Genomic DNA, 18,966 nt, shown 5'->3' on the forward strand with positions numbered 1-18,966 from the left:
ATGGGGACCTGTTTGCTGCCTTCTGTCCCAGTGTTTCTGGGTTGTTTTTTAAGAATTACCTACCATGTGCCCTGACCGGTTTGGCTCAGTGGATAGAGCATCGGCCTGCGGACTGAAGGGTCCCAGGTTTGATTCCAGTCAAGGGCATGTACCTTGGTTGCAGGCACATCCCCAGTGGCGGGTGTGCAGGAGGCAGCTGATCGATGTTTCTCTCTCATCGATGTTTCTAACTCTCTATCCCTCTCCCTTCCTCTCTGTAATAAACCAATAAAATATATTTGAAAAAAGAAAAAAAAAAAAAAGAATTACCTACCATGTGTTCTGCTCTTCCTCAGTTATTTCTAAAATCTAAGACCCTTTCCCCCCCTTTTCTCCTTTGTCCAAAATGTCACATACCCAATGCTGCCTCACTGTCTTTGGAATTTTCATGCTTATGTGAATTTCCCACATGTATGTATTAAAATTTGATTTTCTCCTGTCAATCTGTCCCTATTAATTTGATTACTCTAACAGCTGGAAGAACTTACATAGTGAGAGGAGAAATATTATTTTTTGTCCCCACAGTTTGGGCAAGCTGGCCAGAAAAGAATAAAAAATCTGCAGTCGGGAATGTGGAAATACTGGTTTCAATCTGCAGTTGACTGAATTCGCCAGTGTGAAATCCATGAAGGCCAAGTGTATTTATTGAAAAAAATCCATGAGTAAATGGACCTGTGCAATCCAAACTGATGTTCAAGATGTGAGAATAAACAAGTAATCTTTTCTGTCAAAGAACAGTAGACCAAGCATGTCAAACTTGCGGCTGGTGGGCTGCATGGCTCAAGGTATGCGGCCCACCAGCCACGAGTTTGACCTGCTTGCTTTAGACAGCTGCCATTTTGGACTGCGTGATTGGCAGCCACCATTTTGGCTCCATAACTTGCAGCTCCCCTGGTGGCCGCCACCTTGAAATGGCAAAGGCCAACCTCTCCCTTTGAATTAGCCAATCACGAAACACTATGAGCCTGCGCTCCAATCAAGAGTAAGGGCCAGGTTACCTTTGTAAGGATTAAAAAGCTGAGCAGTGTGCACCCACTTGCAGAAGTAAAGACATTTGCCTTGCTGCCTGGCATGTCCTGAGTATGTTTTGTGTTCCACCAGGACCCCTGAATTTGGGGGCTCACTTTATTTCTTACAAAGATCAGCAGTACATGAAGTTTAAATTATAAGTTAGGTATAGTAAGAGACTAACAACAATAATGAAATGTTACAATGATAACGATAGGCTGTAATGAAAGTTATGTGAGAGCCATTGTGGCTGTTATTAAGTAAAATAAGGGTGACTTGAACACAATTCAACTGAGTCCCTCTGACAACCAAGGTGGCTGCTAAGTGACTGGAGTGGAGTGTGTGCAGAACAATGTGATGCTTCACCTGGAGGGGATGGTGGGGATGGAACAGGCAGTGAGAAAATTCATCCTGCTACTTAAATGGCGCACAATTTAAAACTTATGAATTGTGCCGAAACCGGTTTGGATCAGTGGATAGAGCGTCAGCCTGCGGACTGAAAGGTCCCAGGTTCAATTCCGGTCAAGGGCATGTACCTTGGTTGCAGGCACATCCCCAGTAGGGGGTGTGCAGGAGGCAGCTGATCGATGTTTCTCTCTCATCGATGTTTCTAACTCTCTATCCCTCTCCCTTCCTCTCTGTAAAAAATCAATAAAATATATTTTTAAAAAAACCAACTTAAGAATTGTTTATTTCTGGAATTTTCTATTTAATATTTTCAGACCGTAGTTGTCCTTGGGTAACAAACCACTGATAAGGGGGGACTATTGTATATTAGTGTCAGGTGTACAACGTAATGATTTAATATATGTATATATTTTCTGTCACTTCTTGACATATTTTAATCCTGTGCTAACAAGGGCCCAGCATGGAAGTGTTATGTCAGGTGGAAAATGGAAATTGGTGAGTGGAGGTTCAGTTTACATCTTTTCAGGGTTTAGGGACTTTCAGGTCCTAATGTGGCCCCCAGGGCTGCATTGTGTGGGTGAGTGGGAAGGAGGGAAGGAGCTGTATCCCAGGGCCTGAACCCTGAGGCCTTTGCCCACTCACCTGACTCCTGGGGTGTCACACCTGCCTCTTGCTTTCTGAATTTCTTGTGTTAAATCTGGCTGGTTTAAAGGGCACTGTCATCATCACCTGTAAAGCTCCCATAGGGCTTTCGCTGCTGATTGGATTATAGTCAGTGTTAACAAGATCGGGGCATGGTCAAGGTTTCCAGTGTGGTCCCCTTATGACCTAATTAGGTACTTGAAAGGACTGAAACACTGGGTGAGTCTCAGTTCAGAGGCTATTTTGATGTTACATTTCAATCATTTTAGAAAATATAGATTCAGTTCTGGTTCAGGCTGGCTCACTAGGTGTGCATGGATGAGTAGGTTTTAATCTTTGATCCAGTTCATGGTTCAATAACAGATTTATACATTTTTCACCCACCATCAGATTAACAAAGAGGAAAGGAATAATCACACCTGGCCCTAGCACAGGGTTAGGTGGGCCTTTGTAACACAGGGCAGCTTGGAAATGTGAATTGGTAACTTTCTGAAAAGCAACTTATCTGTCAAATGCCTTGAAAATGTTTCAGACTCTCCAGCCTTGCCATTTCCACTTCCAGTGATTTATCCTAAGGACACAGACAAACATGGCCAAAAATGTGTGGGCAGCAGGTTTTCTGCACATTATTTATATTGTGTAAAAAATCAGAAGTCACCTGAACGTCCAACAATAGAGGTGTGCTAAGGGCTCCAATGGCTCACTCTTCTTCCCTTGGGTGTGGATAGAACCTGTGATGTGATGGGGATTGCACCCCTGATTATATGATACTAGAGGCCCGGTGCACAGATTCGTGCACCAGTGGGGTCCCTAAGCCTGGCCTGTGGGGATTGGGCCGAAACCAGCTCTCCAACATCCCCCAAAGGGTCCCAGATTGCGAGAGGGCACAGGCCAGGCCGATGGACCCCACCGGTGAATGATTGGTGCTGGGGAGGGACTATGGAAGGGTTCTAGGGCGTGTCTGACCCATCTTGTCCAATCCCCAGTCAGCTGGACCCCAACAGCAAGCTAACCTACCGGTCGGAGCGTCTGCCCCCTGTTGGTCAGTGCACATCATAGCAGCTGGTCGAATGGTCAGACGAACAGTCAGACACTTAACATGTTAGGCTTTTATTATATAGGATTACATGGCAAAGGCAAAGGGACTTTGCAGATGGAATTAAAGTCCCTAATGAATGGACCTTTAGTTAATCAAAAGTGAGTCTGGCCTAATCAGGGGAACCTTCAGAAGAGAGATAGGAGTCCTCCTAAGGTCACAGAAGCTCTCCTGTAGGCCATAGAGAAGCAGGATGCCATGGGTCATGCAACTGCCAGGAAGGGAATTCCGCCAACAACCTGTGAGCTTGCGAGAGGCCCTAGCCTACTCTCAGAGGAGACACAGCCTCACCTACTCATGGATTGCCACCCTGAAGACCCTGAACAGAGGCCCCAGCCCCACAGTAGGAAACAAACATTCAGGAGACCCTTCGTCCACCAGGGTGAAATTACCAGTTCCCTCTCCTGCCTTCCTCAGTTTTCATTTTGTGCTCCATGGCCAAGCTCAAGTTTTAGCTCTTCCATGCACCCCTCCTTCTGAGCCCAGGACCAGTCTGTACCTAATTATGGTGGCCACTGGAGTTGTTCCTGTCTGTTTGGTTCTCTCTCCTGGGAGGCGGGAGTATGTGGTGAATTTACTTCCACTTGCTTGGGCCAAAATGCTGTGGCCAGCATGCATTTTCTTTTGTCATAATGCTGATGGGTAGGGTGTTTGTCACTGCAGCTTTGCCTCAGAAAGTAGGGTTAATATCATTGTAATGTAATTATTTGTCTACACACTGGTCTTTCCCCAGATGCTGACCTCCCACAGATGACAGATGGTGTATCATTCACTATCCTCCTATATAATAAAAGGCTAATATGCAAATAGACTGAACATCAGAGCAACTGAACAACCGGTCGCTATGACATGCACTGACCACCAGGGGGCATGTGCGGAACATGATGGTCATTGGCCGCGGCAGGATGGTGGAGCAGGTGAGCAGGGGTACCAGACCAAGGCGGGGCACCGGTTGCTGTCATTGGGGCAAGCCTCGGTGGTTAATGAAAATTCTTTGCTCCCACGCACTGCAGTCCCGCCTGGTGCTTGCACCTGCTGCTGGCGCCAGCCCCACTCGCACCCACTGCCAGCGCTGGCCCCGCTCACACCTGCTGCCAGTGCCTGGCGCCGGTCCCAATCACTCGGAGCTGTCAGCGGGTGCAAGTGGCGGCTGCCGGCTCTGATCTCCCCTGAGGGCTTTTCCACTTCCTGCTGCTCCTGAGGGGTGATCAGGGCAGCAGCCACCACTCACACCCACTAACGGTGCTGGCCCCAATTGCTGTGTGCCATCAGCGGGTGCGAGTGGGGCTGGCACCTTCAGCATGTGGGAGTGGCGGTGGTGGGAGTGGGGCTGCCAGCAGACGGGACCAGGGGCCGCAGCAGGAGAGGCTGGGAGAGGGGTGCGGAGGATGGGCTGAGACCCGCCCCGTGCCTACTGCAGCCTCTCAGCCCACAGTTCCTTTCAAGGTGCACGAATTTGTGCACTGGGCCCCTAGTTGTATCATAAGAATATGGGAAAAATTAATTTGACCAGCTGGCACCACAACTCATTTTAGAGACTCATTATAAAGCTTGTTTAGGAAAATACCTTAATTATTACGAGGGAACAGTAAGGGAGGCCCTGATGACAGGTAACTGCTGTTTGGGAAGAGAAGTGGGAGCCATGGAGATCAAGAGACAGAGAGATAACCCAGGGGGTAAAGTGGGAGTCAAGGATGAACAACATCCAATTCAGGACCTCTGTGCTTTGAATCAGGCTCGGCCAGATCCTCTAATCTGGACACACTCAGCCAAAAAAGAGAACAAGCCTCCACACCCTGGAGCCTGCCAGCCAGGGGGAGCTAGGCCCCCAGGGGCCCAGCCAGCACCCAGTGGATGGACAATGTTGGCCAAAAGGAATGAAAATTAACATGATTATCAGAAAATGCCTGCAATTCACAAGAAACCCAAGGAGAACCAAGCTGCTAATTAAAACAAAACCCCAGCTGAAACCGGTTTGCTCAGTGGATAGAGCGTCGGCCTGCGGACTGAAAGGTCCCAGGTTCGATTCCGGTCAAGGGCATGTACCTTGGTTGCGGGCACATCCCCAGTAGGTGTGCAGGAGGCAGCTGATCGATGTTTCTCTCTCATTGATGTTTCTGGCTCTCTATCCCTCTCCCTTCCTCTCTGTGAAAATCAATAAAATATATTTAAAAAAAAAATAAATAAAATAAAATAAAACAAAACCCCAACATGCTCAGGTCACCAAGGAAACAAGACTATAGACCTGGTGGCGAGCAGTGCCTCAGAGAGCCCTCCTTCCACCAGGCCCCCGGCTTGGGGCGCCGTCCTTCCCATGGCAGGACACCTGGCTTCCGACTTTGCCTTCTCGCCCCCCACAGGTGGTGGAGGCCATGGGCCCGGAGGGCCGGAGCTGGGCTGGGTTGACCCTCGGACCTGGCTGGGCTTCCAGGGCCCTCCTGGCGGGTCTACCATCGGGCCAGGGCTTGCGCCCAGGACCGAGGTGTGGGGGATTTCCCCATGCCCCCCACCGTATGAGTTCTGCGGGGGGATGGCCTACTGTGGGCCACAGGCTGGAGTGGGGCTGGCACCCCAAGGCGGCCTGGAGGCCCCCCAGCTTGAGGGCGAGGCAGGAGGCGGGGTGGAGAGCAACTCTGAGGGGGCCTCCCCCGAACCCTGTGCTGCCCTGCCTGGGGCTCTGAAGCTGGAGAAGGAGAAGCTGGAGCCCAACCCCGAGGAGGAGAACATGAGAGCTCTGCAGAAAGACCTTGAGCAATTCGCCAAGCTCCTGAAGCAGAAGAGGATTACCCTGGGGTACACCCAGGCCGACGTGGGGCTTACCTTGGGCGTTCTCTTTGGCAAGGTGTTCAGCCAGACGACCATCTGCCGCTTTGAGGCTCTGCAGTTCAGTTTGAAGAACATGTGTAAGCTGCGGCCACTGCTGCAGAAGTGGGTGGAGGAAGCTGACAACAATGAGAACCTGCAGGAGATATGCAAAGCAGAGACCCTGATGCAGGCCCGAAAGAGAAAGCAGACGAGTATCGAGAACCGAGTGAAGGGCAACCTGGAGAACATGTTCCTGCAGTGCCCGAAGCCCACCTTGCAGCAGATCAGCCACATCGCCCAGCAGCTCGGGCTGGCGAAGGACGTGGTCCGAGTGTGGTTCTGCAACCGTCGCCAGAAGGGCAAACGATCAAACAGTGACTATTCTCAACGTGAGGATTTTGAGGCTCCCAGGCCTCCTTTCTCAGGGGGACCAGTATCCTTTCCTATGGCCCCAGGGCCCCACTTTGGCCCAGGCTATGCGGGCCCTCATTTCACTACGCTGTACTCCACAGTCCAGTTCCCTGAGGGTGAGGCCTTTCCCGCTGTGCCCGTCACCACTCTGGGCTCTCCCATGCATTCAAACTGAGCTGCCCGCCTTCCCAGGACGGGGAGCAAGGGAAAGAACCCGAGATAGTCCCAGGGCTTTGGGATTGAGTTCTTCTTACTATAGAATTGGGAGCACAAACAGTGTGGGGGCAGGAGTTTGGGGAGCTGGTTGGCGGGAAGGTGAAGTTCAGTGATGCTCTTGATTTTAATCCCCTATCACTTTGATTTTAATAAAGAAACCCGGGACACAGTGAAAAAAAAAAAAAAAAAAAAAAAAAAAGGACTATAGACCTGGCCCAGTCATGACGACTTTGTGCTGACATTGGGCGGTGGGTGTGGGGCTGTCTTGGAGGAGTTAGGCAGGATTCTGTTGTGTTCCTTAGTTTCCTTTGGTTATCTGGGATCTGTATGACTTCTATGTGTTTTTTCAAGACCAAAAATGTTAAATTTAAAACCATCTTCAGAATGCCAACCCTTATCTGATCTGGGACTGCCTCCCTCTGGGCTCTGAGGGGTCATCTAGTGCCACCAAACCAACCACACTTCGCCACACAATATGACCCCTATCCACACAGCTGCCCGACCACCAGCTGTCTCAGGAACCCAGGCTCCTAGCGTGGCCTTCAGGGCTCACCGATGGCTCCAATGACGGCTGTGAAGGGGCCGTGCACCTTCTTCTCTGCACTGACCCTATCATGTCACTGACCTGCTTTAACAAAGCAGCGTCTGTCCACCTCACCACTGGGGACACTGGGGCCGGGTCACTCTTTGTAGGCGGCCTTCCTGGGCACTTTGGGGTGTTGAACAGCATCCCTGGCCCCCATCCACTTAATCCAGAAGCACCCGGTGTGACAATCACACATGTCCAAAAGCATGGTGCAGTGTCCCCTGGTGGCAGCATTGCTCTGGGTGAGGCCCACAGCCATACACTAATTGCATTCTGGCCATCACTCCTGGATGTGGCTGCGATGGGGTCAGCTTGCTTCCTGGGGTTTCCTGCACCCAGCATCCGTACACCTGGGATATGAACAAATGAAAGACAATCTCCCTCCTGAAACTCTACCTGTTTGTCAAGACTTCCCTCTGGCTTGACCCACAGCAGGAGAAGAGGACAGCCCAGGGGCTGCGTAGCCCCTCAGGGACCTACTTCTCCTATACTACTGTCAGCCCACCCCATCTTTCTCCTTCCACCAAATCCTGGCATTCCCAATTTGATTTCGGCAAACAGAGCTTGGTTTCCTTTTCACTGAAAACATTCCTTCCAGAGAACCAGCCATACGCCTCTGTCATCAACCATTTGCATTTGGCATGCCTGAGGTAATTCCTCTGGGGCTCACAACTTGAGACTGTCCTGACATGGGTGAACATGTGTTCCTGGCCCAAGTTTCTGCACAGAACACAGACTACCTCTGTGTGACTGCCCTAGGGATGCTGTAACAAAATACCACAAACAAATGTATTGGCTCCCAGTTCTGGGGCCAAAAGTCCAAACTCAAAGTGTGGCAGAGTCTTGCTCCCTCCCCAAGCTCCAGGGGAGGGTCTTTCCTGCCTTTCCCAGCCTCTGGGGGCTCCAAAGTCTCTTGGTGCCCCTTGCTTGTGGCCACATCACTCCAGTCTCTGATTCCGTCTTTGCACAGCCATCTTCTCCCCTATGTGTCAGTGTCCAAATTTCCCACGTCTTATGAAAACTCCAGTCATTGCATTAGGGCCACTGCACTTCAGGATTTAACCTCATCTTAACTAATTACATCAACAAAAAACAACAACATCCAAATCAGGTCACATTTATGGGTTCTTGGGGGCTAGGACTTCAGCATAACTTTTTGGGAAACACATTCAACCCATAACAATATCACAGTGAATGATCGAGTTCCTCATCACGTAACCCCAAATCCAATGTCATTAGCAGCAGCCTCATAGATTAGGGTTTGCCAAATAAAACAAAGGACTAAATTATTAGCTATATATTATATACAAAATATCAGATACATAGTAGATATGTAAGGAACTCAAATTCACTATAAATTATTACATATATATTGTATACAAAATAGACAGATTAGGTACATAATAACTTCGTGTAATGCCCATGAAATTAATTAATTTTAAAATATATTTATATTGATTTTATAGAGAAAGGAAGGGAGAGAGAGGGGGAGAGAGAGAGAAACATCAATTGGTTGCCTCCCGTACATGCCCCAAACAGGGATTGAACCCGCAACCTAGATATATCCTCTGACCAGGAATCAAACCAGCAACCTCTGGGTGCGTGGGATAATGCTCAACCAACTGAACCACACTGGTTAGTCATGACCATGAAATTTAAAGGTGACTGGCCCCTGGCCAGCATTTCTCAGTGGTTATGCATCAGCCTGTACACCAAAGGGTCACAGGTTCGATTCCCCCTCAAAGGCACGAATCTGGGTTGCAGGTTAGATCTCCCACCCTGGTCAGGGCACGTGTGGGAGGCAACCAATCAATGTGTCTCTCTCACACCAATGTTTCTCATTCTCTTTCTCTCCCCTCTCTCTCTCTCTAAAAATCAATGGAAAAAATATCCTTGGGTGAGTTTAACAAAAAATTTTAAAAATGAAGGTGAGTGACAACCCTGTTTATTAATTGGATTTATAGAATGTTTTCTACATAGAGAACTTGTATGGAGAGGTACAAGTGAAACTTGGAAGCATAATGTTGATTTTCCTGTTCCACAAGAACCTTTGACAGGCACCAAAGTTGGAGTCTTATCAAAAACAGGGAAGTTTTCAACAATATGTGTGAATGTGTGCGTGTGTGTCCCAGAAACTGAGGAAAACTGGTAAAGAGATATATATTTTTTATTGATTTGGCAATTGGTTGGGGCCGGGCCCCCTGCCTGGCTCCCTCAGCACCTGGGAGCCAGGCAGGGGGCCCGGCCCCAACCAATTGCCAAATCAATAAAAAATATATATCTCTTTACCAGTTTTCCTCAGTTTCTGGGACACACACGCACACATTCACACATATTGTTGAAAACTGGTAAAGAGATATATATATTTTATTGATTTTTTACAGAGAGGAAGGGAGAGGGATAGAGAGTTAGAAACATCGATGAGAGGGAAACATCGATCAGCTGCCTCCTGCACACCTCCCACTGGGGATGTGCCTGCAACCAAGGTACATGCCCTTGACCGGAATCGAACCTGGGACCTTTCAGTCCGCAGGCTGACGCTCTATCCACTGAGCCAAACGGGCTAGGGCAAGAGATACATTTCTTAAAAACATATGTTGGCTGCTCTTTTTTTCTATCAAACACTTAAAACTAAGTTTATTGAAATTTGTTAAGTAGGCTTATCCTATATAATAAAAGCCTGATATGCAAATTGTCCCCTTGGGCAGTCGTTCAACCAGAAGTTCCACCGGGAGACAGGGAGTTCGACTGCTGGCTATGACATGCGCTGACCACAAAGTGGGCAGTGCAGAACATGGTGGACGTCAGTGACACAGTGCTGGCAGTGGGCGGCAGTGGAGGTGCTGCTGCCCCAGGGTCCTGACAAGAGTGGGACTGCGGCAGGATGGTGGAGCAGGTAAGCGGGTGGCACCAGGCCAAGGTGGGTGCAAGCAGGGGCCTGATCGCCCAACCAATTGCCCCACAGACGGCGACCAGCGGTAGTGGCCAGGGAAGGGGCCACCTCCCGGCTCCCAGGTGCTGAGGGAGCCAGGCAGGGGGCCCGGCCCCAACCAATTGCCCCGCAGGCTGGATGGTAGAGCAGGTGAGGGGGCGGTGGCAGGCCAAGGCAGGGTTCCAGGCAGGGCTGCGGGGCTGCGAGGATGGGGGCCCAAGCTGGGACCTGATCTCTGCAGGCCACCCCGAGGGACCTCTAGTCCTATCTAATAAAAGAGTAATATGCAAATTAACAATCACTCCACGACGCCCACAAGCCACGCCCACTAGCCAATCAGGAGCGAATATGCAAATAAACCCAACCAAGATGGCTACCGCCACAGAGAGCAGGAGGGAGTCTTGGGTTTCTCCGGCAATGGAGGAAGCCAAGCTTTCCGCCTGCCCTTGCCGGCCTAGGCCTCCACTCAAGGCTACAAAGTTTCAATGATAGAAGATACATAAACCCAAACAGAAATGGTGGCAGCCACAGAGCTGGAAAGAGCAGGAGGCTAGGGTTGCCTGCAGCGATGGAGGAAGCCAAGCTTTTCGCACACCCTGGCGGGCCCAGGCCTCCGCTTAAGGCTACAAAGTTTCAATTATAGAAGATACATAAACCCCAACAGAAATGGCTGCCACCAGGGAGCAAGCAGAAGGCTTGGCTCCGCTCCAGGCTACAAAGTTTCAATTGTAGAAGATAAATAAACCCCAGATACCAGGGCCTCTGCTTGGGTCGCCAGGGGGCGTGGCCGGCCTGCAAACCACCACAGGCTCCTCGCCTAGGCCGCCTCACGCCCCAAGGGAACCCCCACCCTGATCCGGGACACCCTTCAGGGCAAACCAGCTGGCCCCCACCCATGCACCTGGCCTCTATCCTATCTAATAAAAGAGTAATATGCAGATTGACCATCACTCCAACACACAAGATGGCTGCCCCCATGTGGTCAAAGATCCTGCCCCCATGTGGACACAAAATGGCCACCACAAGATGGCCAGCAGGGGAGGGCAATTGGGAGGGACCAGGTCTTCAAGGGAGGGCAGTTAGGGGTGACAAAGCCGGCAGAGGAGGGAAGTTGGGGGTGACCAGGCCTGCAGGGAAAGGCAGTTGGGGACGATCAAGCCTGCAGGGGAGGGCAGTTAGGGGTGACCAGGCCTGCAGGGGAGGACAGTTAGGGGCAAACAGGCTGGCAGGGGAGCAGTTAGGCATCAATCCGGCTGGCAGAGGAGTGGTTAAGGGGTGATCAGGCTGGCAGGCAGAAGTGGTTAGGGGCAATCAGGAAGGCAGGCAGGCAAGCAGTTGGGAGCCAGCAGTCCTGGATTGTGAGAGGGATGTCCAACTGCCCGTTTAGGCCCGATCCCGGTGGGCTAAACTGGCAGTTGGACATCCCTCGAGGGGTCCCAGATTGGAGAGGGTGCAGGCTGGGCTGAGGGACACCCCCCGTGCATGAATTTCGTGCACCGGGACTCTAGTGTTGTTATAATTTACATACCATACAATTCACCCATTTAACGTGTGTGATTCACTGGCTTCCAGTATGTTCACAAAGTTACAACTATCATTGTAATCTTATTTAGGACATTATCATCATCCAAAATAAAACCCCATCCCCATCAGCTGTCACCCTCCTCAGACCCTGACAACCACTCATCCACTTCCTGTTTCTGTGGGTTTGCCTGGTTTGAACATTTCACATAAATGGACTTACAACACTGTGTGTCCTTTTGAGTCTGGCTTCTCTCACTGAACGTCATGTGTTCAAGGTCCATCCATGTTGTAGCGAGTGTCAGTGCTTCACTCCTTTTCATGGCTGAGTAATATTTCACTGTGTGGTGTGGTAGGCTAAATAAGGGCCCGAATATATATTCACTTTCCAATCTCTGGACCTGTGAATGTTTTCTTATTTGGGGGGGAAAAAAGGAATTACAGATGTGATTAAGTTAAGGATCTTGAGATGAAAGATGACCCTGGATTGTCTGGGTGGGCCCCAACTGCCACAAGTGTCCTTATAAGAGGGAGGTGGGGAGATTAGACACTTAGAGAAGAGGAAAAGCCCTGTGCAGACAGAGGCAGAGACTGGGGTAATGTGGCCACAAGCTCAAGAACGCCTGGAGACGCCTGAAGCGGAAAGAGGCAGGAAGGACCCCTCCCGGAGCCTCCAGTGAGAGGGGGGCCCTGCAACACATTGATCTCAGACATGTGGTCCCCGAACTGAAAAAGAATAAATTAGGTTATTTTAACCACCCAGTTTGTGGTCATTTGTTTCAGCAACTGCTACAGGCTGACTTTTGTCTCCTCAAAAATCCATATGGCCCAGCCAGCGTGACTCAGTGGTTGAGCATTGACCTATGAACCAGAAGGTCACGGTTCAATTCCTGGTCAGGGCACAGGCCTAGGTTGTGGGCTTGATCCCCGGTAGGGTGTGTGCAGGAGACAGTTGATCAATGATTCTCTCATTATTGATGTTTCTATTTCTCTCTCCTTCTCCCTTCCTCTCTGAAATCAATAAAAATATATTTTTCAAAAATCCATATGTTGGAGTCCTAACCCCTAGAACCTAGAAATGTCCGGTATTTAGACAGTGTCTTGTCTTTAAAGAGGTGATTAGATTAAGATGAGGTCACTAGGGTGGGCTCTAATTCAAGGAGATTGGTATCCTTATAAGAAGAGAAGATCATGACACAAAACACACAGCAGGACAAGCAGGTGAGGACATGAGGAGAAGACGGATGTCTACACACCCAGGAGAGAGGCCTCAGGAGCAGCCAGCCCCACCAACCCTTGTCCTTTAACTCTAGCCTCCAGCTCTGGGAACCATAAATTGTTTAAGTTGCCCTGTCAGTGGTGTTTCGTTATGGCAGCCAGAGCAGACAAACACAGGAGCCTTAGGTAACTAATACCAGATTGTTTCTTTTGCCCCTGCTGCCACCAGGCCTCTCTGTGCCCAGAGTCCTCATTGCCAGGCAATTCCCAGTGAGCTCTCCAGGCAACATGCCCCTGATCTTTAGAGGACGCTATGTACACGTGCCAGTGCTGGAGTCCACCCTCTGTTGGACTCGGCTGGGGGCTGAGCGGCAGGCGCAGAGGTAAAATGGGACAAACGCTGTGAAAAACAGTGTGGTGGTTCTTCAAAAAGGTAACCACAGAATTACCATATTGTAGGGAGCGGCTATAGGGTCAAGCCTCGGACTGACCTGTGGAAGAGCCACATACAAGTCCCAGCTTGGAGGGCAGAGCCCTCCTAGCACAATTAAGCTTGACCATATAGTCCTCCCTTGTTCCTAGGTAGCTAATGGGCTGTGGGAGGTGCAGCAAGTGCTGCCAAAACAAGGCTTGAGTAATGAAATAGATTTGAAACTCGCAAGAACATTGTAAACATCTTGCCCTTGTTTTGCTTTGTGTGATCTGACTATAAAATAAAGCTTCGGCTTACAGGCTGTCACTGTTTCCTCATCCAGGCACAGTGATCCTACCTGGCCCCAACTGTATTCTCTTGTCTGTCTACTTTAATCCTTCACCGCCCCTCCTCAGGTTCACCCCTGGCTGAGCTGGACATGGTTCACCATATGACCCTGCAATTCCACTGCTGGGTCCATACCCAGAGCATTGAAAGCAGGACACCCATACATGCACACCCATGTTCACAGTAGCACAATTTGTAACATCCCAAAGGTGGAAACAACCCAAGTGTCCATCAACAAATGAACAGACAAATGAAACATGGTCCCATCCACATAAAGGAATATTATTCAGCCATGAAAAGGAAGGTCATTCTGACACCTGCTACAACATGGACAAACCTTGAGGACATTATGCTCAGTGAAATAAGCCAGACCCAGAAAGACAAATACTGTGTGATTCCACGCACAGGAGGTCCCTAAAGGAGTCAGATTCATAGAGATAGAAAGTAGCTGGTGGGAACCAGGGACTGAGGGAGGGTAAGGGGGGATTCATGTTTAATGAGGATGGAGTTTTAGTTTGAAAAGATGAGAAAGTTCTGGAGATGGATGGTGGTGACAGCTGCATAACAATGTGAATGTGCTTAATTCCACTGAACTGTATACTCCAAAATAGTAACAAATGGTTAAAATTTTATGTTGTACTTATTTTGACACATTAGAAAACTGTTTTACACCCCATTCATACAAGCAAACATTTCCCATACCATGTGGGATGTTTCCCAAGGTGTTCACTGTTCAGATCAGAGAGTGACAGACAGCCTGACAGGAATGTGACCCCACCAGGAACACCACCCACCACCACCACCACCACCCCCGCTGCACCTCCCCTTCCAAATTGTTTTCCTATCTCTGTGTCCTCCCCAACCAGAAAAGGGCAAGCGCTGCAGTGTCTCTTCAACAGAGTCAAGGATTAGGCCCATTGAGTTTCCATCCTGTTTGCCTTTGATTTTTTAAAGCCTTTCATTTTAACTATTAGGCATTTCAGGGCAAGCTACACAACGTCATCTGCATTTCAAAAAAGCGCCTCACAAGGATTTATTTTCTTCCTTTCCTTTCTTCTCCCAGACTGAGGGTAATCTACAACCATCTTTTATTTGTTTTCCTCAAGGTCCTCTATCATATTACCTCACATTGTTCCCAGGCATAAATTTCCTTTGTCTAAAAGTCTTACACATGGACACAGCTGACAACCCCCACACAACCACCCCTCCCAGTCCCCCACCAGCATACAAGCCAGCACCCCCCATCCTCTCACCCCCCCCACCCCCGTCATCAATAACTCGAATTTCTCAGGGTCACTATAACCCTGTTCTGGTTCCACCTAAAACACACTGAATGGAAGTAAGGATTCTGCTTTGTAAGTCCCCGAGAACCTGGGCACCCATGCCAGAGCACTGAGGGTATACGCTCACAGTCCAGCTTTTCCCTGCAGCCTGGACCCCAGCCAGGACAAATCACCTGGACCTTAACCCTATTGACTGTCACCTTCATCCCACCCGGGAAAGATGTGCCTCAGCTCAGCAGTTTGGATTTGAAACGGATTCCAAAGAACCTTGTTTATTCCTATCTCTTTCTTACAGAGGGGCAGTTTTAAAAATTGTGGTAAAATACACGTATTATAAAATTGACCATTTTAACTATTTCTTTTGATCATCACCAGAGGATGTTTTTATTTATTTTTGTTTGTTTGATTTTGTGTGTTTTTTAGACAGAGAGGAAGGGAAAGAGAGAGAAACATTGATGTGAGAGGGAAGCATTGGTTGCCTCCTAGACACCTGTGTACCCACTGGGAATCGAACCAACCATTTGGTGTACAGGACTCCAATCAACTGAGCCACCTGGCCAGGGCCCATCTTTAAAATATATATATTTACTGATTTCAGAAAGGAAGGGAGAGAGAGATAGAAACATCAGTGATGAAAGAGAATCATTGATCGGCTGCCTCCTGAACATCCAAAACTGGGGATCAAGCCCAAAACTTGGGCATGTGTCCCAACCCAGAGTCAAACTGGTGACCTCTTGGTTCATGGGTCAACGCTCAATCACTGAGCCACACAAGCCGGGCCATCTTAACCATTTTTAAATGCACAGTTCAGTGGTATTAAGTACATTCACATTGTTGTGCAGTCATCCCCACCATCATCTCTAGGACTTCCTCATCATCCCAAACTAAAACTCTGACCCATTGAACACTAACTCCCCTTTCGACCCCCAAACGTGGGACAGTTTTGAAAGCTGAGTTATACTTTCTGTGTTCTCCCATGTCTGTCATATGGACTGAGCAGTCCCATCACAGATCTGGTTAAGAAATCTCTCTTATTTATTTATTTATTTAATTGACTTGAGAGAGAGAGAGAGAGGGAAACATTGATTTATTTCACTTATTTATGCATTCATTAGTTGCTTCTTATATGTGCCCCAACTGAGAATCAAAACTGCAACCCTGACGTATTGGGGTGATACTCTAACCCCCTAAGCTACCTGGCCAGGGCCCCACAAGCATTTCTTTTAGTTGACTCGTATTTTTTTTATTTATTTATTTATTTATTTATTTATTTATTTATTTATTTATTTATTTATTTATTTTTAAATAATTTTGTTGAATTCAGAGAGGAAGGAAGAGGGAGAGAGAGATAGAAACATCAATGATGAGAGAGAATCACTGATCGGCTGCTTCCTACACACCCCCTACTGGGGATCGGGTCACAACTCAGGCATGTGCCCTTGAGGGGAACCGAACCCAGAACCCTTCAATCCTCAGGCCGAGGCTCTAGCCACTGAGCCAAACTAGCTAGGGCGACTTGTATTTTATATTTGCTGCAGTTCCAGGACCAGCTCATGACATGAACCATGGTGTCTTAGGTATTTTTTCATTCTTTTCATGAGGGCCAGATGAATTCACTTTACCATCTCACTAAAACGAAGTGCAACATGACATCAGGAAGTGTTGGTGTCATGAACTTCTTTCTCTGCATGTGAAACTGATGGATAAAAAAATGTCTAAAACCCACAAGTCTATGTCAGTGAGATAAAAACTGGAGACACAGCAAGGTTTTCAAGATGACGATGAGAATGTCAAGAAGAGAACCCCGCTGTTTCCCGGTGTTTGTGTCTCCCCATGTGCAATGGGGATCACTCAGTGGTGCTGGGGGTCTGTTTGTAGACTATCCCTCCCATCATTAGGGCCTCTCCTCCTTATTAGGGAGTTTAGCACATCAAACACCTGATACGATCTGCCCGGCTGCAGGAGCCACCAAGTGTCACTGCTTACCGTCATCCTTTCTTGGGTACAATATAGCTGTAAACATACCTGTAAACACTCCCTTTTGCTTCTCAGTTGTATGAGAATCCTAGACTCTGACACCTGCTTTCAACAGCACCATACACCAGAATATAAGGAAGCAAGGGAAACGGAAGAAAAATTAGTAAAAATAAACTTTTTTGTGATACAATGTACATTTGCTATAGCCTCAAATCACAGATGTGCCGATGCTGGCTGCTAGATTCAGTGATTCACTTTGTTCCCAGAGCACTTATGGCAGAATGGCTCCTGAGTCTCTTGGGGGGAAGGGAGACAGGGTAAGGGTGGGCTTCCTGGTGGTGGACAGCACCCTTCTGTAACTTTGCTGTTGTTAATCCTCACCTGAGGAGGAGGGGAGAGACACACATCCATGTGAGAAAGGTTGCCTGCAACCAAGGCACATGCCCTTGACTGGAATCGAACCTGGGACCTTTCAGTCCATAGGCTGACGCTCTATCCACTGAGACAAACCAGCCAGGGCCCCTTCTGTAACTTGACTGCTGGAGCAGTGACTTGTATCTCCATATGTGATCGGATAGCATGGAAACACAGATAAATGCATGTGTGTAAGATTGGTATGATATCAATAGGCTCCGTGCTCTGGCTTTGAAACTCTAATACCTAGATACTCCAATTCCTAGGCGCTCTGATATCCAGATAGTCTACTATCTAGGAACTCTGGTATCTAGGCAGTCTAGAATCCAGGCACTCTGGTACCTAGATACTCGGGTTTCTAGGCTCTTTAGAATGCAGGTATTCTAGAATCTCTAGGCACTCAAGTGTTCAGGCACTCCGGTGCCTAGACACTCTGGAATCCAGGCACTCTGGTATCCAGGTATTCTAGTATCTAGGCACTGTAGCTAGTACCCAGGTACTCTGGCATGTTGGTACTCTAGTTATAAGATGTTATCATTGGAGGAGGCTGGTGAAAGGTACACTGAACTTCCCTTTATATAACTTTGCACCTTTCAGTGACTCTAATTTAAAAATAAAATGTTTAAAAGTACATTTAAAAACACAAAAAAGGAAGTGCTCTAGAAATATGTTCTCTCCCCAAGCTGGTGCGGCTGCACTGTGGACAGAGACAAGTGACCTCACACCATGTAGAAGACCAAGCCCTGAGCCCCCTCAGGGGGCTGGGGGTGGAGTGAGCCTCTGGGGAGGTGGGCAGGTCCTTCCCACTTGGAGAGCTGCCCTGTTTCCGGATTCTGTGTCTTGCCACACTCACTCCATTCGATGAGGATGAATTCCCATCTGTCCAGCAGACTTGTTGCACTCACCATTCCCAGGCACATGAGTGACGAGCTCAGGGGGATGAGGACTGTGTGTGTTCACTGATGGGGCCCCAGCTCAACAGGGACAGAAGCCCTGCAATATATTTAAAAACCCCACAGTACACTGTGTTTCTGCAAACTCGTCCCCTGCGTGAGAGACAGACATCCTGTGTCTTTGTTAGAATGAAAGAGGGTGCTGATATTCCACGGCATAAGCAAAAGTTTCAGAAGGATTGGGAAAACATGGACACAATGGAACCCACAGGATCCCCAGGCTGGAGTCAGGCTACCGCTGTGCCCTGGGGGAAAGGGAGGTGGTACAGTGGCTTAAAATAAAGTTCCCAAAAAGTTGCAGCAACCCAGGGGCCCTAGGGCCCCATGGCTGCCACATACCCCTGTTCATTTGGGGGGGGGGGCCTGGGAATTGCAAAGCAGTGGGGCTGTGGTGGCTCCCTAAAAGAGACTGTCCCATCCGATAACACTGTCTCCCTAAACCAGGGAACAGGCAGCCACTCCATACTGCTCTCCCAAAGATGAAAGGCCCACGGGTCCCCAGGCCAGGGCAGGATGGTACCCTCGTAACTCAAAAATCCTTTCCAACTTGGAAAACAGTGCCAGTCCCCAGGATGGAGGGGATGAGTTGAAAGGAAGCTTTTAAGCAGTGTGCCTGCCTCCTGAAGCAAATGGTCCCAACACAAAGACGCGTGGGAGGATAGGACTAGAATTCAAATGACCTTGACAAGTTATCAGT

General features: G+C 48.8%; 1 protein-coding gene across 1 annotated transcript; it reads left to right on the top strand.

Moving 5' to 3' along the window:
• Window positions 1-5,507: 5,507 nt before the first annotated feature.
• LOC308251249 (POU domain, class 5, transcription factor 1-like) lies at window positions 5,508-6,584 on the top strand (the record flags this gene model as incomplete). Its single annotated transcript, XM_080674392.1, has 1 exon — window positions 5,508-6,584. The coding sequence occupies one exon, from the start codon at window positions 5,508-5,510 to the stop codon at window positions 6,582-6,584; it is 1,077 nt and encodes a 358-aa protein (XP_080530518.1).
• Between the last annotated feature and the right edge of the window lie 12,382 nt (window positions 6,585-18,966).

The sequence above is a fragment of the Plecotus auritus genome (assembly GCF_963455305.1).
Source record: "Plecotus auritus genome assembly, chromosome: 6".
Taxonomy (NCBI): domain Eukaryota; kingdom Metazoa; phylum Chordata; class Mammalia; order Chiroptera; family Vespertilionidae; genus Plecotus; species Plecotus auritus.